Source organism: Rhopilema esculentum, chromosome 6 (genome assembly GCF_057945365.1).
Source record: "Rhopilema esculentum isolate cy_ngs chromosome 6, ASM5794536v1, whole genome shotgun sequence".
NCBI lineage: Eukaryota > Metazoa > Cnidaria > Scyphozoa > Rhizostomeae > Rhizostomatidae > Rhopilema > Rhopilema esculentum.
In genome coordinates, this window is record NC_142820.1 from 4070363 (window position 1) to 4095518 (window position 25156).

At 36.7% G+C, this 25156-nt stretch overlaps 1 protein-coding gene and 2 long non-coding RNA genes across 3 annotated transcripts; 2 read left to right on the forward strand and 1 right to left on the reverse strand.

The window, feature by feature from the left end:
• Positions 1-3479: 3479 nt before the first annotated feature.
• On the forward strand, positions 3480-4859 carry LOC135686435 (uncharacterized). Its single transcript, XR_010516070.2, has 3 exons — positions 3480-3635; positions 3747-3872; positions 4661-4859. It is a non-coding gene; the product is annotated as an uncharacterized LOC135686435 (long non-coding RNA).
• A 4129-nt stretch (positions 4860-8988) lies between these two features.
• On the reverse strand, positions 8989-21879 carry LOC135686434 (CCR4-NOT transcription complex subunit 7). The gene is made up of 7 exons (XM_065202664.2): positions 21765-21879; positions 15733-15871; positions 14543-14736; positions 13830-13991; positions 11865-12042; positions 11109-11186; positions 8989-9326 (listed from the first exon to the last, which is right to left on the reverse strand). The coding sequence occupies exons 2-7, from the start codon at positions 15841-15843 to the stop codon at positions 9210-9212; spliced, it is 840 nt and encodes a 279-aa protein (XP_065058736.1). The 5' UTR covers positions 15844-15871; positions 21765-21879; the 3' UTR covers positions 8989-9209.
• Positions 21880-22041: 162 nt separating this feature from the next.
• Positions 22042-24713, forward strand: LOC135686436 (uncharacterized). Its single transcript, XR_010516071.2, has 2 exons — positions 22042-23346; positions 24411-24713. It is a non-coding gene; the product is annotated as an uncharacterized LOC135686436 (long non-coding RNA).
• The last annotated feature ends 443 nt before the right edge of the window (positions 24714-25156 follow it).

Sequence of the window (25156 nt, forward strand, 5' to 3'; positions counted from 1 at the left end):
TTTCTAGCTTGGTTAGCTTGGTATTTTGTTACTCTCAAGCTTATTTTATCTATTTTTATAGTTATTGATAACTTCTCTGAACCAGACTGTTTATAAAAATTGTGTAGAAATGAAAAAGTATTTTCTAAAAGGGGCGTTTTCCGGCGTTCTTGAGGACGTAGCCTCAAAAATTTTGGTCACACCCTTTTCAGCCCCTCCACTTTTAGACTGATGCGCAGTCGAGATAACTCCTCAAAAGCTCAAAATTTGAAAACAACAAAAAAAGTGAACATATTCACATAGTAAATAGTAGTTAAAGACGTGAAGTTAGAAAATTTTTTGAATGCATTGAATGTAAGGTTTCCTGACATTTTAATAAGTGACGTTCTTAAAAATGTTTAAATTGCCCCTCCCCCCCTCTTCCCTAAAAAACGAGCAAAAGTCATATTTTGTGCTTGAACTTTCTTGCATAGTTGACCTTTTACCCTTTACAGACCGACCAAAAGAACACACCTACCTTTTTCATAAGAATATTTTAAATCTTGTATCTATATGGAACATTATATGGAATGTATTATACAAATACCATAAACAATATTCCTACAGAAAAAAAAGTGTAACAGGACAAAATTGCAAAACTGGACAAGCAAAGCTTGACGCCAATAGTCTATCAGGAAAAAAGACTGTCCTTAGAAAACCCTCCCCGGGTTCATTCAGAAAAACGCCTCAATTTTCCTCCAGATGAGTTTTTACACTTAACTTTCTTCAAAATTTTTGTTGTATGCTTTGAGTAAAGGTTTCTTAGAGTCGGGAAACAATACCGTCTTAAACCAATCAGTGTTGCTGGGTCAGTATTCGTGCAACGGTTCTGGCTGTGACCAGATAACTCTTGAACTTCCTACCAGGGCTTCAAGTGGTAATGCGCATGTGCAATGACCCTGAAACGGGGGCTAGGTAATGTCTGGAAGAGGGGCATGATTCATCTCCCGAACAAGCACAGTATAAAATTCTTTTCACTAAATATACTCTTGTGAGGCTATACACGGCCTTCCTCAAAACTATTGCGTCGTTGGATACCCTTCATCCGGCTCACTGCCGGAATGATTACACTTTGCAAAAATGGTACGGGAAGTATCATATTGATGCGGAGCCGTGTAAACGCAACCCCTATCCGATATGAAACGCAATCCGATACACGAGTAAGCCGGTATCGTGCAAACAAAGCCTGTTGCACGCTGGGGCCAAAACATGGAATATCAGAATGAGCCCCACAATTTCCATGTTTAAAAGAAACTTGAAGAGATTCCTACAAAGTTAATAAATTCCCAAAACAAAACACGTTCCCTAGGTAGAACAGCAACATCTTTATTTTATTTATATTAAAAAATTATTTTGTAGTAGAAGTAGTTTATTTGTATTATAGCTGATAGGGAATTCGTGAATAAAGATTTTTAAAATGAAATGAAAATGAAATGAAATGTTGAATTCTCGATATTCTGGAAAATTCAGTGCCGTCGGAATAAAATTCATATTTGGGGGGGGGGGGCTGCCCATGGTATTATTTCTCATTCAGGACACTGTTATAAAGGAAATTTCTTAAAGATTGACAATTATTGGTGAGCTGCAGCAGGCCCCCAGCCAGCCCCGCTCCCGACGGCCCTGAAAATATCGGAGATCAGGGTTGGTATATTGACCATTCTTTGGCCAAATTTGACTGAATTTGCAACTGAACTGAACTTGCCTGGTCAAACCAAAAATTTGGCTAAGTGTTGGCCAATTTTTAAAATTCTTAACTAATAAAATTTTTTAATCTTTAAAGACTTATCTTCACCCCCATGAAACAATAATTGATGATAGTCTGCATCGCAATGGCGGATTTAAGGGGGGGGGGGCAGCTAGGGGTAGTTGTCCCTCCCTTGACGAGTTGAAGCAAGTCTTTTGAAGAATAAGGATCAGGTGAAAAAGTTTCTGAGACCGATAGGTTAACTTGCTTCAAGGATAACCTCAAGGTTATGTTGTTTATTCCGAAAATGGATCTCAAAATGTTGTATACAACGTACTCTCGTCACCAATTGTTGAAAATTTTTCAGCGCTCCCACTACCAACTGCCCCTCCTTCAAGTTTGCTCTGGATCTGCCCCTGCTGCATCGCAATAGCCTGAGCCCCAGACTCCAAATACTTTGAGTTTGGGGTGTAAAACTCAGGCTACATCGCAAACGCCTCGCCATGCAAATTTTAAGAAGGCCTTCTCTGGCCTTCTCTTGCATTGGTTTTCGGCAAGCAATAATCTTTCATGAAAGAGAGGTGCCTTCGAAGAAATTAAATCTCGGCTCCCTCAGACTAGAAATCTCATCTTTGTTAGAACACAGGGTTCCCATTCATTGCAGGACATCACATGACAATTGCATCTTAGGGTATATAAGGGGTGGCTTTATAGTTAGGTTCAGTCTTGCCGTAAGATTGTCGAACTCCGTGTGCCTTGTCGCTAGCTTGCAGAATTGTGTTTGTCGTTACATTGTCGCCGTTAGCCGTGTAAGATATTTTTAGTCGTTTGCCGTGAACTGATGAATTAGAAGAAGTGTATAGAGAATTGGATAACAGTTTTTGCCGTATTTATCGTGTACGTTTCTGCGAACGACCTACGAACTCACATTTGTAAAACCCCCTTATTAAGTGGTTTTACATCTTGAACAAATTTCGCCCAGAGATTGTTCTCAACCAGACCATACTATTGTTCTTCAACCATCTATCTATTGTTCTATGACCACAGTGCCTACGTCACGAATTTGAGAGAGGGGAGGGGGGCTAACAAAAGAAGGGGGCCAAGGCTTTTTCCCCTTTCACTACTTGCTTCACAAAAAGGGGGGCTGTGGCCCCTCTGGCCCCCCGGTGGCTTGGGCCCTGGAGCATCCGTCTATTGTTCTATTTTCAGTATTCTGGGCCAGTATTGCAAGACTTCTAAGGGAAATTTTTAGGTACCAAAAACAAATGCAGGTCAAGTAAAGCCATAGAGTTAGCTCTATGAGTAAAGCAGACTAAGTTATTTGTTGTAGTTGTTGCTTGTACTGTTACTTGTTGTTGCTGTTAATTAATTAATTTCTATTTTTTCCACGTTTTGCGTAAAAGGCTCTAATTTTTCATTTATATGTAAAGAGCTTTTTAAGTATTAAATGTACGTTAATTAATTAAATTGATGATGATGATAAAAGACATGTCGTCGGATACGAAGATCATGACAAACCAAAAAAGTGACATAAACAGGCTCCCTACCCCTTGGTTGGATACTTTCTCGATTGCACTGCCTGGTCTATGTTATATGCTACTTTTGGCAACTCAGGACACGTCTCTTGGGTAATGTGGATGGTCAATGTCAAAATTCGCACGTATAAAAATGACCAGGAAGCTTGAAGTGGGGAGAAAGGATCACCGAGGGGAATCTCCATTTCTGTTTTCCATTCCAAGCCTGCATGTCAATCCTCATCTTTATTGTTTAGCACTTCTATCACGTGACAAATTATTGTCTACCTGTCAATTGTCTGTGAACAAAATGCAGATGCAGTCATGCGTTTACCACTCCCATTATTTTTAAAAGTGGAAGAGACGACCTAAAAGCTCATTCTGCTTTTGGCTTGCCATTGGATAACATTGTCAAAAAGGTAAGTGGGAACTTCCACGACGATTTGTTTTATAAAACTGCTGCTTCTTTCAGTTGTAATTTTTGTTAATGAATACTTCATTACTTTTGGCTTTTTTTATTTTGGTTTCAGGCTGGTAACAAAAAAAATTTCCAAAGATGTCTGACAAACCAGATCTCGAGGAAGTCACCAAATTCGACAAGACTAAATTGAAGAAAGCAGAAACCAAAGAGAAAAATACCCTACCATCGAAAGAAAGTAAGATTAATTTTGTCTGTAGGTTTTTAAAATAAATGTTGTAGTTTTTTATTGCTCTCCCAATTATTTGTTTTAATTTAGGCCAGGTCCGTTACACTATACGTTTTACGCTCTAATTCCTCAAAATCCTTCAAAGCTGTACGTATAAGCACACTACTTTATTCTTTTTAACGTTTCTTTGGTTGTCCTGAAATCGTCTAGGAAGAAAAACGACTTAATTTTGTAATCATCCCTACACGGAAACACATTAGCTTGAAAGGTGTGGTCTTGTTGTGACGCTTTTTGTCTTCGAATCATTCAGAATTGTCTACCTTGCTGTTCAAAGCTATAGAAACGCAAGCAGCATGATTTTTCTCGTTTTCAAAGCTTTATTTTAGCATAGATAATACACTAGTCATTCTAATAATCTTTGTAGATGCGGCGCTGTGAAGTTATTTTAGTCATGGTTTGACCTCAAAAAATTATAGTCGTGGTTTGTTCAAGTTATTAAGTATGTTCCTATCCCAGCATCTTGTAAAATAGCGAGAGTTTTGTTTGTCCACTCACAATTTTTGGATTTTGAGATTGTAATAAGGTAGGAAGAGATTGAAATGTTCTTAATCTTCGTCGATAGGCTATCCACATGGCGTCTTTCCATTTCCGGGTTACGCCAAACACCATTCTACAATCTCCCTTTTACAAATTGTGAGGGTTTTTGTGGTATGCGATAGGAAAATATGTGTAACCCGTTAATTTTTCCTAATTATTTGTTAATATTTTATGTCTGAATCTATTTTTTTATTTTTTAGCAATTGAACAAGAAAAGAGCGGATGAACCAAATTTTGATGTCAATGTAATTATGGGAGATTTAAAGAATTATCAAGTTTGAGATAACATGGATTTATGCTGTGAATAAAGTTGTCATCAGTGAATCCTACTCTTGAACTCATTTCGTCTTTAGTGTTATGAGCTTAAACTGTTTATTTTCATGAGTAGACAATAAACGACAGCGATTGTTTTTCTCTTGTTAATTACTCTTTTCGTTGCTTTCTTGTGTCCAAGAATCTACCGTTCGAGGACTGTTATACTTGCTAAGATACTTGGAAAGCAAAGCAAAGCAAAGCTTCTTAAGAATTTGGCAAGGCTTGAGTCTCATGGTGATTTAGGATGGGCGCAAGAACGATTCGCATCATTGCCCTGGACAGGGTTATCCCCCAACGCCGCAGAAAAACAGCAGCTGACCCGGAAGAAGAAGTCGTATTATGTGAAAGACTCTCACATGGAACAATTAAATCAAATTCTCTCTACACTTCAGTTTTTCTAGAAGTTCCAAACGTCCATTAGGTTTCGCGATTTTTAGTACCATTGTACAATATAGCACTTAGTTGTTTGTGACGTTTTTTCTTGCATGGAAGTGCGATTCAAAAACTCATGTAAGTCTGCTGACTGGCGGCTATCATGTATTGAAAGATATTACACGAATTGCCAAGGGAGTGGGTAGTTGGAAGGGGTCACACCATCCGAAAGCAACAATGCCATGAGAAAATTCCTCCATGAAATCATATGTAATCATATCAACAACAGAATAATTTAAGTCTTCACAGATAGAAATTTTTGATTTGGTTTTCTATCAAAGCATAAACTTTTGAAATGCTGTTCTGGGGTGAAATACTGCGAACGTGAGTTGTTGATGTCCGGGGACACAGCCTAGCGCATTTTTGCCACTCTCGGGTTCGAAAATCATCGTTTTCAGCCACGAGCACGGCCGCCGACGAGGGGCAATTCATTCTTGCAAATAGCGTATGAGATTTTCCCTAAAATAAAAGGATTTTCACAAAAGGTGTACGGGATTTTCTTGGAATGATTTGCCCCTCGGCCGCCGATAGGGGGCAAAGGGACAGAGGGCCTCGGGGCCTTATAAAGCAATGAGTTTCGTTTTAAAATGGAATTAATTAAAATTAACCATTTTGTGCCTAAAATAGCAAACAATTGTAAAAGAATGAAAGACTTTAAGCTAATCTAAAGGGCGTAGTTGCAGAAATTTTCTGCTAGTTCCGTTTGCTGAGGACCTCATCTTTTGGTTTTGCCCCAGAGCCTCCAAAACCTATCGGTAGGACATGAAGGGTAATAAGAAAACAAGTCTACTAACTGTCACAAAGTAGTCTGATTATGTGGTGTAAGAGAAGATGGATCAAAATCACTGGCGCTGTATTCCGGGTATACCCCCGAAACAATCTAGATATAAAGCATAAAAATTTTTAATAGTTCTGTTTGGTCGTATAGTCTAAATATAAACTTCACAACATTTTAGAATTAATCATTTCTGGCCTCTTGAAGTCTTAAAAGGCACATTACCCAGGCGTTTTCTCAAATATACCTTGTATAACTTTTCAAACTTCAGTTTTCGTGTCATCCTCTCTTATTATTTGCTGAAGTAAAACAGTCAGAATTGGACTTAAGACGAAATTCTATCCTTTTCATAGACAATCTTCTTTTTGCTTATTCATGAAGCAAAATTGCAAATATATGTCTCATTCCATTATTGCAAATTTTGGAACAGACACAAATCTCACAAAACCAGGGGCGTAAAAGCCTACCAAAAAGTGAGAGGGGGCACTACAATAGAAGCGGAAATTGAGAAGCATGTCCATTGATAAATTAAAATTCGTTGTTTAGCTTCAGTACCCATTGAGCGCATAATTAGACAAGTAGATCACATAAAACAAGCTTTGAGTCTGCTCTGAGAAAAGAGAAAATTGGTAAAAACCAGGATAAAAAACCATCTCACCAAGAATTTACCAAAATATTGCTTGCGACAATCTTTGCGCTGCAAAAAGTTTTTTGCAATCTTTTTCTATATTTTTTCAGCTCTTTGCTGACGAGAACACAGCATTATCAAGTTGTTGTATCTCCATTCTGTCATACTACTTCTACTCTCCGCTGAGCTGAGAATAATCATTCTGCTGAAGCAGAAGATTGTGGAGCCGAAGCGTAGATTTTAGGCACTTTGAAAACTTCTGAGAGATATCGTTATAAAAGATATTCTGAGAGAATTTTTGCTATAAAAGACAATTTCTACAATTTTGTCCAATGATGTTACACCTATTACTTTAGGAGCCAAGTACTATTTCTGGAAGAAGTTCCAACTGTGGTGTCAACTGAAAAAATCCCCGCCTGTTTTGTATCCATCCCTCACTTGCTCGCTAATTTCAAACTCTCGACCATTTACAGCATCCAGAAAAGCTTTTTCTATATAGGGCATACTATATGTCATCAAATATTCTACCTATTTCTACAAAGGCATACAACAACAGTCTCAAAATTTTACAATCGGTAGAATGGTTTGACATCCAAGAATGAAAAGATGGAAACAAAATGAGTGTAAGTTTAGTAAGTCAGTTTAGTAAAATGGAGCAATGACGTGACACGTGTTTAATCTCAAGAGGGGCACTTCCCCTCATCCATAAAAGGAGCATGCTTCAAGTTAGAAAAAAGGTGGGGCACGTGCCCCCTAGGCCCAGTGGCGACGCCAGCCACTGCAGAGTGGGAGGGAAATGGGCGTAACCAACGAGACCGCGCCATTTTGCCTCGTTTCAGTACTTTGTACCAAGTGAATTTTCCAAAGGCAAAGATATTATCAACCCATACTTTACTCTTTTTGATCCATTTATAGAAGAATTACGTGGACCATGTTTTGACAAAAGTGGGGGGGGGGGGGGTAACTAACCCCACATCCCCTTGGCGCCGCCACTGCCTAGGGCCCTGGGTCCCACGCCACTGACCAAAATCGTTATTTTCAAAGTCAAAATAGACATGATTTTAACCAACAATGGTACGCGCTACCAAACATCTATTATGTGGTTTTCAATTATGTACAAAAAGTTATAACAAAACATGCTTTAGATAAGTTGCAGAATAAGATTTTGCCTGCTGAAAATACCAACATACCACGGTAACAATTGGGGTTTCGTAAAAGGTAAACATTGCAAATATTTTCAATTCGGAGAAAAGTTGACATACAGAAAACACTTTTGGGATTGAAAAAGGCAACTGACACGATTTCTCGCGGTCAATCTATGAGGTCGGAAAAAGATACGCTGGTTTCGCCCATAGAACAGGCCTTTCTGTCAATTGTGTAAATTTCTTTGCCACTCGCTTTTAGCTTCGGTTCTTTTTTTCCAATATACAGACAGTTCAAATCTTTATTTGAGATACATATGCTTTTTCGTACTATTCATAACCATTCAAATGTGGGATAGAACGGAATGGTTGTATATTCCGGAATATGAAAACCCACGTCTAATAACGTACGGAAGAGAAGATCAACTAAGATTCGAGGTCTTGTAAAGCGAACCCGGTCATAAAATAACTTCACAATAAAATCGACACCAGGCCGGCACATTTACTCGAAAAAATAGCAGTCGTAAGCCAATATACTCTAACGACTTTCCTTTACACAAGTTACCATCAGGTCAGAAATGAGAACTAGAAACGACAACGTTTCTTCCAAGTGGACAGCTGACAAAAGCATAACGGATTTCAGTTATTGTCTTTGAGGATGTGTCTATGCCATCATTCTGCAGTTTCAGCTGTCCACTGGTTCGATTCCTGCTGAAGGTTAAAACCCCAATCCATCCAAAGACTACAAAATCACATCGAGAATCTAAATTGACCCCTTTGTTTGGGGAAATCACGCATAAACATAGTCCTTTTTTGAGAAAGCAATATTTGTTCAAATGATCGAAAGTACGAATGAATGGCGGGGATTATCAAAGTGGGAAAACGTTTCCCCGTCGACAAAGAACAAATTCGAATTTTTAGGGTTCTGACTGGTACTTGGAGCAAGTCTAAACCATTGGTCTGAACAGGTGAATATCATATAGCTCCTTTGCAGAAAACATCTATGACGATGGTTGAAAGGGTCTATCTTCCATGTAGCCATGTTACAATCTCTACGAAAAAGCCATGTTTAATAGTTTGGAGGGTATTTCCTCTAAGGAATGAATACTGAAACATTTCTGCAACGACTTAACATTCGCAAGATTGTATCACATTACATTCACGAGACTTTTTTACTGAGTTGAATCAGGAAAATTTTGGAACAATTTATGCAGGAAAGACAGAAAAGGAAACCAATTCTTTACCGCAGACGCATGAAAATGACGCTGATGGTTATGGTAAGACAAGGCGGATTGGACTTCAAATTCTATTAAAAGTTGTAATGAAACTAATATCTACCTTGTCAGTATTGCTAAAACATCTGGCTATATCAGCTAGCTTCATCTCTACATAACCCATTTATCTACATCAAAATCCATTTAAGTCTTTACCGCATGCACATGATGCAAAACAGCGGCCTAGGTTCCCGCTGGAGTGCCTTGATAAGCATTAGCAGAACCATTGGCATATGGGGCTCCCAGTCCGAAAAGATGTCCACAATACTTATCATCGTCGATGTTGTCTTCAAAGAACATCTGTAAAAATAGAAAATTTGATATTATCTGGTGTGTATGCATTCTGGTGGTTTACAGACGGAGGGGGGAGGGGGATATTTCAGGTTCGCAACTTGTATGAGAATTTAGCTATTCTATTTCGGTAGATTCCTGTCTTGACGAATTTTCAAGATATTACATAATTTGATAGGAAATAAGATAGAGTAACTATCAATGATAGTTGGCATTAATTAGCGAAACATTAAACGCTACGTCAAACTCAAGAGATTAAAATAAATTATAAATTAGCTAATCAATTAAATTATTCATAGACAATTAACTTCAATAACTTTATCTGCATAAAACTTGAGACAACTAATGAGAAAATGTCTCTATTTTCCTAGGGGACAGTCCCTTACTTTGTTCCAATCTCTTTGGGTAGAGAGCATGACAATGAGATGATAGGCTCAAATACAAAATTGAAAGGTTATGAAAAATCAATGTTAGTATAATGAAGAAAATACTTGACAATCAGGGACAGTATATTGCTTTTTGCAGGATACCATGAGGCTCGTTAGAGTTGGTAATGTGTGAAAGGGTTCATTTTAAGCCTTCCTTATCGTTAAGGTAAAGAAATACATTTAAGAATGAAGAAAATGATACAAAACGAAAGGAATTTTAAGTATCCAGGCCATAGGTATTAGGGACATCAACGATTGATTTTGCAACAATAGGGTGGTTTTGGAGATGGAGAATGTGCAATTCAGATGCCATCAAAGCATCGTTGAAAATGGCGCAAAAATGCAGATCCTGACTGGGTATGGCTTCCAGAAAAAACAACATATCGACACACTCAACCTTCAACAATTGACAGCAAACCCCACACAAGCAGATTGTATTTGCGTGCTTATTGTTTCACAATTTGCTTTCAGAACACCATTATCTTATGTCTAGTTGATTAAGTAACAATTCAAGGAGTTGCTTAATTAAACTCACGCGAAGAGCCTAGAAGAGTCGAGTAAACTTAGAGGTATGAAGCTGACTTGACAGGTCAAAGGAAACTTCAGCTGTTATGAAGCTACTGTTAGTCGATTGATTTGACTATTTTATATTATCCAGTAGTAATTGGATGAGTAAAATTGAAGTTCTTTGTTTGTCAACAGAATAATAAGTGTGATAGAGCTTTTAAGTGTCACCATGGCATGTAAAACGGTTTGTTGAACGATGAATGAGCTAAGACAGCTTAACTCTGCTCAAGTCGTGCCCAAGATTGTGGTTTTCGAAAGAAAATATAGAACTCTTTAGATGATTTTTGAACACAGCTAAATGGGCAGAAGTACTCACGCCTCTTAACAAAGAATCTAGAATGACCCGACAGTGCATTGAAAATCCAACACCACTTTATTCTTGCAAAAAACTTTTTTAGCATGATAGAGTTTCATTAGGCATGTAGCAAAGAGTAGGCAAGGATCTGGGCTCTGCTCGGATAATATGGCCATATATCTGTCTGATAGCTTCTGTATTACGAAAAATTATGAAACGATTGTTAGACCAAGGAGTTTACCTTTACTAGGGCTTACCTGTGAGATGGTTACTCGGCGAAATTAAGTACATAATACATTGCATTGGCTTAAAACAAATTTTTGTGTTTTTATATGAACACGTGAGCTAATTCGACATCTCTGTTAAATGGAGGTGCGCAGGCTAGTCAGATCATACTATTAACAAACTCAAGAACCATAATTTTCTAGCTGATGAAGAATTTGCTTTAGACAAGACGTCTTGCTGAGCGAGTAAGACAGGTGTTTCAAAAAGTTGCGTTACCTCTCTCATTTTAAAAAATGCAGCACCTGTCAGCAAGCTGTCGCTCCCTGCTTGATGCTGGGGTCCGATTCTTTCGAGCTAGGGATCAAATGATAAGGTTACTATCACCAAAGATTCGCCTCTTGACAGAAAAATTACCCTCTTTTTCGAGTCCCCCAAAAACACCCCATTGGGAGCTAATAATGTGGCATCCTAACGCATCATAGGAAGGCAAGCCTTATACCAGATTCAGACTAACTTTTCACAACACGAAACACAGGAAACCAATACAATACAACACAATTACAATACGACACGAGACGGTCAATATAATACAAAACGATACAGTTGCGTGCAGCGTCATCATATCATAGAATAAATAATCATAAAGTAAATAATCATAGAATAAATAAAGACACTATGAATAAGCATAGAAAAGATTATTTTGAAATTAAAAAAGTGGAACTACATTTAGCTGAGAATAATAAAAATAAATGTTATACAGGTCTACCATTTACTGCCCGATGCGGTGAGGACAGAGCTGTACACGATTTGATGTATAATAGAACAGGATGGTTTAAAGTATAAAACAGGACTACGAATTATACGCTTTATGTTTTCATCAGGCAACTGCTCTTCCTAATGGCAACATTCAAACAACAGACTATAGTTGAAATTATACTAGTAACAAAGAGGCAAGAATAACCCTAACATTGAATGCTAAATGAATACATTCACCGGAATTCTTACAGCTTTTAAAGTCAGGGGTCCACTCACCTCTAAAAGTTCGGCCACTTCCTGCAGGCCGCCCTTCAAGCTCTTGCAGCTTTTCATCAAATATTTAATGTCGTAAACATTGTTAAAATACAGTCTTAGCAAATCGAAAAAATCGGACTCCTCCACTGGCAAGTTGGAAGCTGTGAGGACCTTCAACAAGTACCCAAAGTCATACGCACTGCAAAAGACAAACCATTTCACAAATACAGTCTTTGGTGAATTAAACGCGAAATAGAACTAAGCAATCGGGCCGGGGATATGATAATACTACCAGCCTACAACACTCCTAGACTAGTTAACAACAAACTTAAGATCTTTGATAGCATTTCATTGCTATTAGTGAAAATCAGCAAGGATATTGAAATGCAGTATATTCTTAAGATGCTCTGGCAAATATTAGAAAAAATTGAAAGAGACTTCAGAAAATTGTACAAAATCTTCTCATTTTATGAGGAAGGTTATAACAATCGTAAAACTAGTCTATATAACTAGAGAAAGGAAAGCTGACAATGTTTCCCGAACCTTGAATGAAAGGTTAAATGAAAGGTTAAACAAAAGGTTAGGTTAAGATAAACAAAAGGTTAAGCTTAAGGTTAAACCAAGGTTATATTTCACGGTTAAGACTAAGCGCTCATAATCTAGAAGTAGAAACTGGCCGTTTTGGAAAAAGCCCTATCCCTAGAGAAGAACGACATTGCAGTTTCTGCTTAGCGACAGGTTTAAGGGTTTTAGGACATGAATTTCATTTACTTATGGTGTGTCCAGAATTCGCTGATAAAATGTGCTATCTCTTAAATGAACTCCAACGAGCAGCCCCTAATTTAAAGCAGCTAACGAGTTGGAATCAATTTATCTGGATATTAAGTCAAGAAGACTTAAAATGTCTCAATTTAGTTGCCACATTTCTATACAAATGCTTTTAAACAAGATTGAAAGAGCAGTAGAACAATACTGATTCCCAATATGTTCAAACCCCGGATTCTAATTATTAGTTGATTATATAGATTTTTCGCTGTAAAATAGCTTTTTGATATTGCGTATATTGAATTTTTTCGTGCTTTCGTAATTAAAAAATTGTACTATTTAAAATTGAGTTGATATTAACTTTTGACAAGTTGTTGTAGAGGTAATTCTATTAACTTTTATTGTTATTTTTATATTGTAATTAGGTTAGAGACCATCTTGGCCTAGATACCTTTTTAATATAAAAAAACAAGGTTAAACTAAAGGTTGAGCCTAAGGTTAAACTTAAGGTCAAATAAAAGGTTAAACTAGTAGTTAAATTTAAGGTTAAAGCGTAAGGTTAAACTTTAAGGTTAAATGAAAGGCCAAACAAAAGGTTAAAGAAAGGTTAAACTAAAGGCCAAACAAAAGGTTAAAGAAAGGTTAAACTAAAGGCTAAACGAAGGATTAAATGCAAGGTTAAAGTTAAACAAAAGGTTAAAGGCATCGAGTCATGATAAAATGTATTGGGTATACAGTGTCAAAATCTGCTGAGTCATGATTTCCATGACTGCGATGCTATTGGTTGACCTGAAACTGGTCACATGAACTCACCTCGTACTGATTGACAAAGCAATTTTCATCAATAGCAAGTTGTCAACAACGGATGCAAATATCACATGAAACAGCAGCGATCACGCCGAAACCAAATGGCCCCCTATAGAGAAGGCCTATTTACCATGACTCAATGCCTTTAAACTAGTAGTTAAACTTAAGGTTAAATGACAGGTCAAACGAAGGGTTAAATGCAACGTTAAATGCAGGGTTAAATAACAAGTTAAATAAAAGGTTAGATCAAACTAGTAGTTAAATTTTAAGGCTAAACAAAAGGTCAAACTAACGGTTAAACTTAAGGTTAAGCTTAAATTTAAACAAAAGGTTTAGAAAGGTTGGAAGATAGAATATACCAAAAGTATTCGTAAAGACATTCTGTTATATTTAACAGACTATAAGAATAACTACCTGTGAAATGATAACCATCTTATGTCATCAGATAAAATAATCCCTGACGTGTATAGCAGTTCTGCAAACCGGTTTACATCAATGCCTTCATCTTCATGTCGCCGAAATTGAATCCCAGAGTCAACAAGTAAGTCGATAGAATCTTGTGCATACATATCTTCCCTGCAAAAACAATTGTGTTCGACTTAGGAGAGCATGCATTATGGATAGAAATTAACTTGAGTATCAAGCATTTACAAGCCACTGACTCGTCATAAAAATGGATCCATTTTCTAATACTGAGCAACATCTACTGTGCATATAGGGTGCCCATGTAACAGAAAAATATGTCCAGCAAATATCTTGCATCGCTTTGTACATGACAATACCGCACTCATAGATAATCACCGTATGTAATTTACTTGACGCTGCAGAGCTGTGTATGTTAAAAGGCAGGTGCTTAACGGAAAGATGGTAGTAATGACTGACACTGGAATTTCGGACACTGGTCATCGTGACACAGTAATGACTGACACTGGACTTTGTTATTGTGGTAGGTGATAATGAATGATTGCAAACGATGATGAAAATATGAAAAATGATGATGTTTACAGCTGATCATCGTGATTTTGATGATGAAAGCAGCAATACAACTATGGCCGTTCCAGGATATCATTGATACTTATCACAACCATGACAGCTATGGGTAATCTATAATCACGAGCACTGCTTACGTTAGATTGAACTTGAAGTTAAACTGCCAGGTAGATCCTTCTGGGGGCTGCTCGCCATTTTCATCATAGAATGTCAAGCCTAGCTGGATGATTTTCAGGAGGTCAACATTACACCGCAACAGCTGATACTGGTAATCAGCACTGCTTTTGAATTCACCAATTGGTCTTGCAACCACCCCTGGAAACTCAGTGTCCTTTGGCAATACAGAGGGAGTAAAGAAGTTATGAAATAATCATTGGATAATTTTTTACAGTGCAGACAAAACAGAAAGGAAGCTTGTACCTTAAGAGGCAGCTGCTCTCACAACTTCCGCCCAACATTTCTTATCTTTTTAAATTGCACCTATACAGAACCTATTCCAAGTTCCAATGTGTCAACATTAAAAACAATATATATATTAGCAGTAAAAAATATAAACATGGCTTTGAAAAAGCCACACTTAAGCTGGCTGACGCTCTCAAGAGTTCAAAACGTCAGAACACTGATCGCGTTGACTGTTCAGATTTTCTGATTGACTAACTTCACTCTTGAAAAGTGATACAAGAGTAGAAGAAATACAAATAAAGAAATTGTATGAGTGTTGTGTTGAATCAAGCTCTCCCTCAACAGATTACTGCCTGAGTCGTTTTTGAGACAAAACCTGATGCACGTGAGTTTTTAAAGGGTCCTTGCTTGTAGCATGTAGAACTTATTTTGTTCCCATCCCAGGAAAATGTAAATCGTTTTTAGTTAAAGATCCCATGCAGACACCTAGATTCCAATCATATGATGTTGTTTTAGGATCTAATCTTGTCCAGGTCTCTTGGAAACAATGTTCCACAACTTGTTAATTGTTCGCCAAAGAGTCAACCCCCCTCTTATCTGCACTATTTATCAATATTTAGAGAAATTCAAACCCCTGTTTATTTTGATTCCCATTTACTATGCACTCAAGAGTAACGGAAAAAACTTGCAAAATAATAAAGACAAACAATTTAATTTCATGTTTCATTTGAGCTACCATGATAAATATCAAAATTAGTTTCTAATCATCACTCAGAAAAATAGAAATTATTGTTTGATTGATACTGCTCATGCATAATTTTTAGTGCATACTAAGGTAAACTTTTAGTCTGTCTGTTAATTTTTAAAATAACTTTTTAAAATAACAAAAGGTTAGTTATTTAAAAGGAATAGACCAAAAACTTACCATTGCAATATAATTATACTTTTTAACAATTTGTCTGACATTCTTAAACTCCTCCTCCAAGTTGGACTCCCATGTGTCACGTATCCCAGACTCTCCTATGCCAGAAGGCATTTTTGTTAGAATTTTTCACATCCAAATACTATAACAGAAAACATGGGAACTTTAACTCATTTTAAAGTTGTTTTGATGCAATTAGATAAAAGAGAATATGTTATTCTAAGTCAACTTTTGTGGAACTCTGCATACTTTCTTAGGCATAAAGATAAACTCTGAAATCATATTACTGAAATACAGTTAGAAAATACTTTCACTGACGTATAGATGAAGAAGAAAGCTGAAACAGAAGTACCAAATAATAAAATGTAAAGACTATATGCAAGCAGGCACTCCTGGGAATAAATTAGCACAAGTGTGGCATTTGCACTCCTAACCTGTGCTAGGAGTGTGATGCAGTGCTTTGATATTTTGTCTCATTTCAACAAAAGTTCAGTTACATAGTGTATGGAGCCATAAAAAACCTCATTTCTTACATCATTTTTTCAGCTCTCCCACAACCTTAACAAAAGAATATGCATGGTTTTAACTAAAGCAAGGTAACCTGGAAGAAATATTGAAAGTAGTGTGTGCCAAGCTAGTAGCTTTCCTTTATTTTGTATCAGAAAGATGTGTCAGGTAGTTGATCATGTCATGATTTTTTTTGTATCTTTAGAAAAGTGTTTGAATAAAATTTGAAACTTATCAAGGTGTGTTAAGTTGAAAAAGGGCCTCTTTGATGACGATAACTCTTGTTAAGCCTTTGGCAAGCAGACCCAAAGTTCAGAGTTTATGGTGGACTTATTTTGTGCTGGGCAGTTCTCAGGGCATTGAACTTTTCAATACTTTGTCTTTGATAATTTAGCATTTGCTAATGAAATGTTTGGTCCAAAAAACTTTCCCTAAACAAAATGTAGAGCAGTTCAAGTTCTAACTATGCAAATCTTGTGAAAGCTCAAATTCTGCATTGCAGTATGTTGGGACAAAAGTTTTGTCTGCCAAATTCACTGAAAACTACTTATGTAACACAGAAACAACAAAAGATTCTGCAGTCACGTTTTTCAAATCAGATTTCCAATGAAAGAGTAGTAAAGGTGCTTGGAATAACTGAAAAGATATATGCCACCTCAAATCAGAGGGCAAAAGATGTGCTCGGCCTAGCGAGACTCGAAAGCTATTTTTACAATTTCTAATTTGGGTTACATAACCTGAAAATCTCTAAATGCGTGAAATGAGTTGATTTGTTGTAAACTGTCTGAGATATGGCAACTTGAACACAGGCTCTGTCCCCATCAAATCACTGTAATTCTGTCTCTGTTCTAAATTTGATGAGCCATGCCAAAATAGCACAAATATGTTGATTGGCCTTAGCTCTCCCAATTAGCAACATACCTAACTGATATTGCATATTTAGAGATAATTCACGGTGTTGTATTAAAGGGGCAGTGTCACAAGGGACATCCCCAGTGGCAACACGCCAGTTTGCGAAAGTTGTTTGGGTGAAACAACCTCCGTTCAATAGGAAAACCAATACAGAATAGAACAGTTTTTTGTATCTGTGCTCATTGTGCGAACTATTTAATTCTTTGGATGTTTTTTTGTAAAAAGGGAACAAATAATAAAAGGTTCTTTCTTCAGTCTTATCATAATATTTCTTTGGATAAAGGATGGCAATTACGAAAAACAAAGTCCACTTTACGGCTAGGATTCCGCAACTCGCAGTGAGCTGTTTATAAAAATTGGCCGAAATGACACCAAAAAACCTACCTTACTGATGAATAGTATAAGCGAAAAACATGACTAAAGTTTGTTGGACAATTTTTAAGCAATCATTTTATTGTAGAATGTTTAATTCCATCTGAATTCACCAAGACAAATGGAATATCTTCGCCATGATTGAATGAAGCTTCATTTCCTTAGCCTAGACCAAATTAACATACACTTAGCATTTCGATTGTTGGTACATATGCTGAAATATAGCAATTGTCCATTCCATGTTCTGTAAATTCGCTCAGAAAATACAATTTATCGAGCTTATCGATGCACCGGAGCACCATCCACCATTATCCCAATGTGCAAGTCAGGCTAAAAACCCACAATGTCCCGTGTATTTGGTTTGTTTACAAAACTGTGACTTTAAGAAAGGTGGTACAAAATAAAAAGTTTTTAAAATGTATTTTTATGGTGTCAGACTTAGAAAACTACTCACCAATTCTAAACTTTACGGAAGTTTTGAAAAGTTTCAAAAAGTCTTGAAACTAAACAAGGGAAATTTTTGAAACTAAACAAGAGAAAGTTTGAATTTAAACAAAAGAAAGTTTTGAATTTAAACAAGAGAAAGTTTTGAATTTAAACAAGAGAAAGTTTTGAATTTAAACAAGAGAAAGTTTTGAATTTAAACAAGGGAAAGTTTTGAATTTAAACAAGGGAAAGTTTTGAATTTAAACAAGGGAAAGTTTTGAATTTAAACAAGGGAAAGTTTGGAATCTAGGCAAAAGAAAATAAGACTTAATTAAGCAAGGCAATGCCAAAAACAATTTACTGAGCAAGTTGAAAGTGAAAATAATGGATGAAGGTCATTAATGCATATAAATCTAGTAATATTGAAACAAATTCTCATCCATTTTGGAAGGAATTCCAAGCAAATAGAAGGAAATTTCAGAAAACTGATTGAGCAAAAAGTAGAAGCACTGCAGTTTAAACATAGTAAAGATATAATTAATTCAAAGTCATTCTGTCACCCTATTAGTTCTCTGCACTTTGGTAGAAAACAAACATATAATTATAAAACAGGTGTGCGATAAAACACTTCCTAATGTGGGGAGGGACCAGTGTCTTCAGAATAAAATTCATATTACAGGCCTCTCCGTTTAAGGCGCGCGCGCGTGATCGCGCGCCTTGGCACGCTCCTGTCTTTGCCGAGACGCGCAATAAATCACGCGCCTGGTTTATAAGAACTCTTTAAATCGCGCTCCTTGTGTTTTGGTTTTGAACAATTATTATACAAAGAGCCTTGCGGATTCGAAATCGATTGATATCTAAATAAACGGTTGCTTCTTTTAATCCCTCTTTCGAGGAAATTGTCAAGTTAAAGCAAACACCTCTTGAATATATTTCCGGTCAATAACCAATAAACTGTCATTGCGATTCCTGATTGTTATAAGTTTTTTAAATGGCCAGTAATTCAAAGGGTCAAGCCATAGAGCTATCTACTTTTCGCAAGTATCGCAAGGACGAAGTTAGCGGACCAAAGACCGAAAAATGAAATGGGAAGACAATGATGGTTTCGATTTGGTGCAAAGTTTGCAAAGAACACAAAAGCGTTATTTTATCAAATCCTCTTTGTAAAGGAAGTGCCAGGAAAGCAATTGAATCGTACGTCAATGGAACGAATTTTGATTCTTCCACTTCTTCTGACTCCGATTCTTCATCGGAATTTGAGCTGGACATTGACGAACTGCAACAATAATGTGTTTTTTTTGCTTTAGTGTTCTTTAAGTAGTTTTTTTTAGATATTTCTAGATACAAAGTATTTACATGCCGTTTTTGCCTACTTTGACGTTAATATATATATTTGAGCACACGCCCGCTAAAATGCTCACGGAGAGGCCTGATATTAGGGGGGAGGGGGTGGGGCTGCCCAGTGTATTCCTTCTCAGAAATATGTAGCTTTGCTACAGCTACTGTACAAAACCTTGTGAAAATCTGGCAGAAATTCAGGAACTTGTTAAATGCCTTTTCGAAGCAAAACAACCCCAAATTACCATAAATTTTCTATTATAGAATGCTAAGCCTCACACACAGTTTGAATTGTTATCAAATTGGAGCCCTTTTTTAAAACTTTTACCATGGGTGGTAAACTTTATGCGATGACTACAAAATATTGCTGATGTATTCAAGTTTTACATCAGCGCAATTTTGCATTTTGGCTTTGCAAAATCTACACGTGATATAATTTGACATTACAAAAAACTTCAAATTTCTAAGTGTGCATGATTGCAAGCTTGACCTCAAATTTTCAAAGAAACTTGTCCATGCAAAAAAAGTTTCCATTGTGGCATTTGGTTGCATAAACAATTAAAGAAAAGCAAGGTACTGAGAAAATAGCCTTGTTGTATACATAATTGCATCTCTAAAGATGGAAGGTCATACCCAGCATGTGGGGCAAGCACCACCAGGGGCGGCTAGGAGCAGTATTACATTATTAGACAAATAACAAATATTTTCAGCAAAATCTTCTGGCCATACATCTTTAAAATGAAACTAGAACTGCAAAATCCTTGGCAAAAAAAGTTTATTCAGATAGCTACCAGATTTCTTGTCATTTTGCAATGATATGACATGATATGGCCATGTTAAAGTGAGCAGAAGCTGTTCTCTTGAAACTGACTTGATCATTTCAAGAAAAAGATCTCCCTTTTATTCTTGTCACAACACTGATTGTGATGTTTTCATCTGACAGCTGCTAACAAATATTACAGCCACAGCCCTGAAATATTGCTGTTAGGTTGCGAATTCTAATAGCAACTTTCTTATCCACCTTTGTTTGTTTATTCTCAAGCTCTTACGTTATTTTCATCAAAAATATAGATTTGCACTTCAATCAAGCAGAAAAAGCATGGTGCTTTGGTTTTGTATGTTAACGATGATTATTTATCAGAAATCTTTGTCCTTAGAAAAGAGTATTTCAATGTACTTACTTGCCGACATGATTTTGCTATTAAAAGAGGGCTATTAATAGCAACAAAAAGAGGCTTTAGCTATGGACAGAAGGCTTTTTCACTGTAAGCTTATGGTGTTTATCTGCATGCCGCAGGCCCCAAGCTTTTGAAGTCAAAGCCTACAGTTGAAATTGAAAGACTGAACGTGTAGGCATGACATTGGAACTGGATGTATTCCAACAAAGGTTGTTATAGTAAAAATTTGGAAGAAAAAGGCCTCTGACTTTTATTCAGAACCAAAAAAATTGTTGCAACTTTTCAATCTTTTAGGGCTTAGCATCAAAATTACTTTTCCAAATAACATTAAGATAAGTCTGACAATGGGTCATGTTACTCTGGAGATCAAATATACCTCTACCCAACCCCATTGATTTTTTGTTCTTCTCTTTATGACTATCCGATAGAGAGTGTTAAAAAGAAAATAAAGGCGTCTTCGATTTGCAGCCAAGGAAATCAAGATACTGCCATGAGGTAGAGCATAGAAAAACAGTGCAATGTTGAAGACAACCCTATTAAAGAGGTTGTGGTTGGAAGAGGGTGTGGTTGGAAAAATACAGCAACCATGCTTTTCTCTAGTAGCAGTGTAACATCTCTTCCAGCCGCCCTTGAGCGACATTAATGACAAAAGCTACCCTATACCAATCATGAATTTACGCTAATTGCATCATATTTTTGCAAGTGAGGAATCATTTTAGCTTACATTGGAAATATTCAGTGTGGATTAACGATTTTCCACTGTATTTCTTTTGTTTTTTGGCATATATATTCCAAGGGCTTCACATGAATTCCAGCCTGGAAACTTCCAATTTTGAAAAAAATTTAATTTGCAAATCTTATAGCTGCTTGCACGAAATCATGAACACTTAGAAATTTGTAGTATCAAAAATGTTAGAATCTTACAAGCCAACTGCGAATTTGCTCTATAATTGACCTCCCGCGCCAAAATCGAGGAATGCAAACTAGTAGGGCCTAAATAATTGTCTCGGATAAACTGTCTGGTGGACAATAGAGGAAGATTTATATTGCAAGGATTAGATATGCATATATATTCCTATTCTTTTTAAACGTCTCTCTAGTTGTTTAATCTCTGTTTCAAGTATAATTTTTCCTTTTCAAACTAAAATATAAGGGTGCTTCGGTTCGGTGCAAGAACTTAGGTTTTGGCCATGATTATCAAGGGAAGTTAAAAACAACTACAATTGGTAACGATAATAATCGATAATAAACGATTACGAAATGCTAGGGATTATGGATTTCCAAAAAAACACTCGATCTTACCAAGTTAAGCCTCTGGACTGAGTTTGATTCGAATCAACAGCAACATGGCCGCCATTGTAAGGAACGAGCATTGGAACGAGTCAAGAGTTTCCCCCAGTTCTCTTTTTTGCGCGAACAACGGTGATAATAATAATCATTTCCATCATGCTTGAAAAGCTGTGAGAGTAAGCAGAGTGACATAGCCTAATGTATTAGGAGTTAGGACGACTAGGCTCAAAGAGCAACAAATAAATTCAACGGAACACAGCAAGATTGCTGGCTGAGATTTTCAATTGCAATTTTACCCAATTGTAAAGATAACCATAAATTGGACAAATCATGAAATTAGCAACATTTTTAGACAAGTATAACCTGTTTTACTTTATATTTTGTCGGATGACCTCCAGGATTCTAGACAGTCGTCATTTGCACTGGAATTCACTGAAATAACTTTGCAACGAAATAACTTTGGATACAGGACGAAAAATTAAGGGAGCTCATTTTTGGTCTTAGAAGATTGTTTTTCTTGGAAATTTTTTTTTGAAAACCAGTTGTTTTCAATTGCATCAAGGTCTTGACTTTGACTTTTTAATATCAATCAATTAAAAGTTTTGGTCTTGCAGGTCGCTCGGTCGTTTGCTGAAATTGCAATCAAATCAAGTTTGGTTGATATTTGATCACCCGTCATTCTCGTTCTTGATATTTTTATGTTTTCGGCAATGAAACAAAAACTTTGATATTTCCATATATCACACAAGTTATAATTTTTCAAGAAAAAGGTGGGTCAAAGCTTATTGACAGACAGTTGAGCTACGAAACCTTCGTTGGGCATCAATGTACGTCATGGACGAAAAAAGGCATCAAACCCTAGCTCAAACATAACCATACGCCAGTGCGATTCTGTGCACCAAATTGGAAACTCGAAAAGCTACTTAATAATTCTCCAGCAAAAACTCGCACATGTTTTCGATCTCTGCCTCCTGCAGTTGTCTGATCAGGACCAAATTCTCCCTCTTATTGTTGCTCTAAACTCTTTTTTATCAGAACCAGTAAATTGAATTTCAGGCTGGCCGTTTTTAATATTATCACAAATATGAGGCTGAATTGTTCTAAATTTGTTCTTATATTTTTAGGGTGTAAGCAGTGCAACTGCTAGCAATCGCTTAAGGGAGGTGTTCTGGCCTCGTTTGCCAACAAAGTGAACGAGATATCCTTTATTTGCTGACTAGTTTGAACATTCACCGAAAAAGCACCCCTGGATTGCAAACAAAATTTGTTTGAGATGAAGCATTGTTCATAAAAAATTTTTGCAGCAGCTCGGCCTCAGCTTTTCTTAATTTGATCTTTACTTCTGACCATTTTTGAGGCTCGTGTTCTTATAAAATTGTTCTATTTTGTAACACAAAAAAGAGTATAATTGTTAGCTGCTACTTCAATTCATTCGCATTGTACCAGGAGAGACACCCAGGGGGGGGGGGGGGTTTGTATGCTTATATACACCAAGCTACATTTTTGGAACAGGCTGTGATTACGGACTACAAAAAAGTAAAATGCATGTGTTTCCACGGATTCGTGCCGAACTGTTTTTCTGCTAGCTCAAAAGGTAAAATCTTTGTTATTGTTTAAATCATACGATGAAATCGATTTCTCTTATGGATTAAGAGATATCATTTCAAGCCATTGGACCGGTGTTCAAAACACCTCTTTTGGTGTGCTCTAATGTCAGTTTTTGCACACTGACTTTCCTACTCCTGTGTTGCATTTTGTTATGGCAGACCTTTCGAAGAACTTATTTTGTAGCCTTTCAGAAAAGAATGATTTTGTAAGTCATATCTGCTCGGCCAAATGTCATCAATTGATTAATTTTCACAAATCTCTAATTTCAAAGCATCCTTTACTTTCGAAGATTCTATTAGATCGAATTTCTGATAATTTTGCAGAATGTTTGGTTTAGTATCAGAGAGGGAGGATTCCCAATACCACGCTAGCATACCTTAAGTGACTTTCTACATGTGCTAGATATGTATTAAGCAACTGGGATTGTGGTAAGATGATTTTCAGTCTTCTAATCGATACACTCCCTTTGAATGATTTGTACTGTTTATCCGAGCACAACCTATCGTCAATCGTAAGTTCTAGGTAGGCCTATTTCGTTTTTTCAACTTGGTTTTTCTAGTTCTATTCAAATAAATGGTGGTAGCTCTGGCAATTTGCTCTGCCTACGAGGATGGTAAATAACAATGAACTCGGTTTTCTCGTGGTGTATATTTAATCCTATTTATTCTGATCCACTCGGAGATGATTTCTATTCCAGCCTGGAAGTTTTCTATTACCTTTCCAAGCTCTTTCGGCGAGAGTGAAACTTCTGTGTCATTAAGGTACAATAAGGTACCTACTCTCCTCCACAGAGGCTATTGGGGAGGGAGATGAGGAATGAGAAATAGTTACTTTTATCCTATCCCTCCCCAATAGCCTTTGTGGAGGAGAGTGCTCAATATCCTCTATTCCATATACTTTTAGCTTCTCTTGTAAGTATCTATGGGTCTACTGTGTTGAACGCTTTCTTTAGATAAAGGAATATCGTGAAGTTTACATTGTTCAGCATTATTAGAGGAGCAAACGTACTTCCTCGCCCATTATTTTGCTCAACCATTATTTACTTTTCAGGCTTCTTCTATGGCTACACTTGCGCAGAGCAAAATGTCTCCAGAGGAAGGTTTGTCCCAAGAAACACCAATCGGATTGACAATTTATCAAAGAAAAAAGAAAATATCAACCCGTCCATGATTTGGACGATCTGGTACCGGCATCTTCGAAGTAGGCTCTGGATGATCTGGTACCGGCATCATGAAGATAAAAGACCATTGAAATACTAAGAAACAAGCATGATATTATCCAATTTAGTAACGATCATAATATATGTAACCTCTTTGAAAAATCGTTTAGTATCATAAAATGTTGCCTTACAAAGTTTTCATTGGTAACGTCCGAATTTCTCCGCATGTGTAGCAAAGAATCTTTAAAACAAACCCTGGTAGCTAATCGAACTGATACAGTCCCTTTCTTACTCTCAAACCGAATGCAGATAAAGGTACGTATGTATGAAAATGTCTAGCTCTGTGGGCCTTCTGATTGCACACAGTGCGCATTGGCAATGCAGAAAAATGATGCATAAATTACTGGTAGGCTCATACCTACGTGTGCAAAGATTATTATATTATCAAAATGTCTAGATCAAACAACCGAAATTGAGAAAATTTGCTGCTAATATCAAATTTGTACTGCTTTCTTTAGAACGTCTTAGTTCAAAAATTGAAGAAAAACGATGTAATATCATATCGAAAATTTTCTCATGTTTTCAAAACGAACCTCGGCCAAAACTATTTGCTCCTTAGAAAAAAGTGTGTATATGA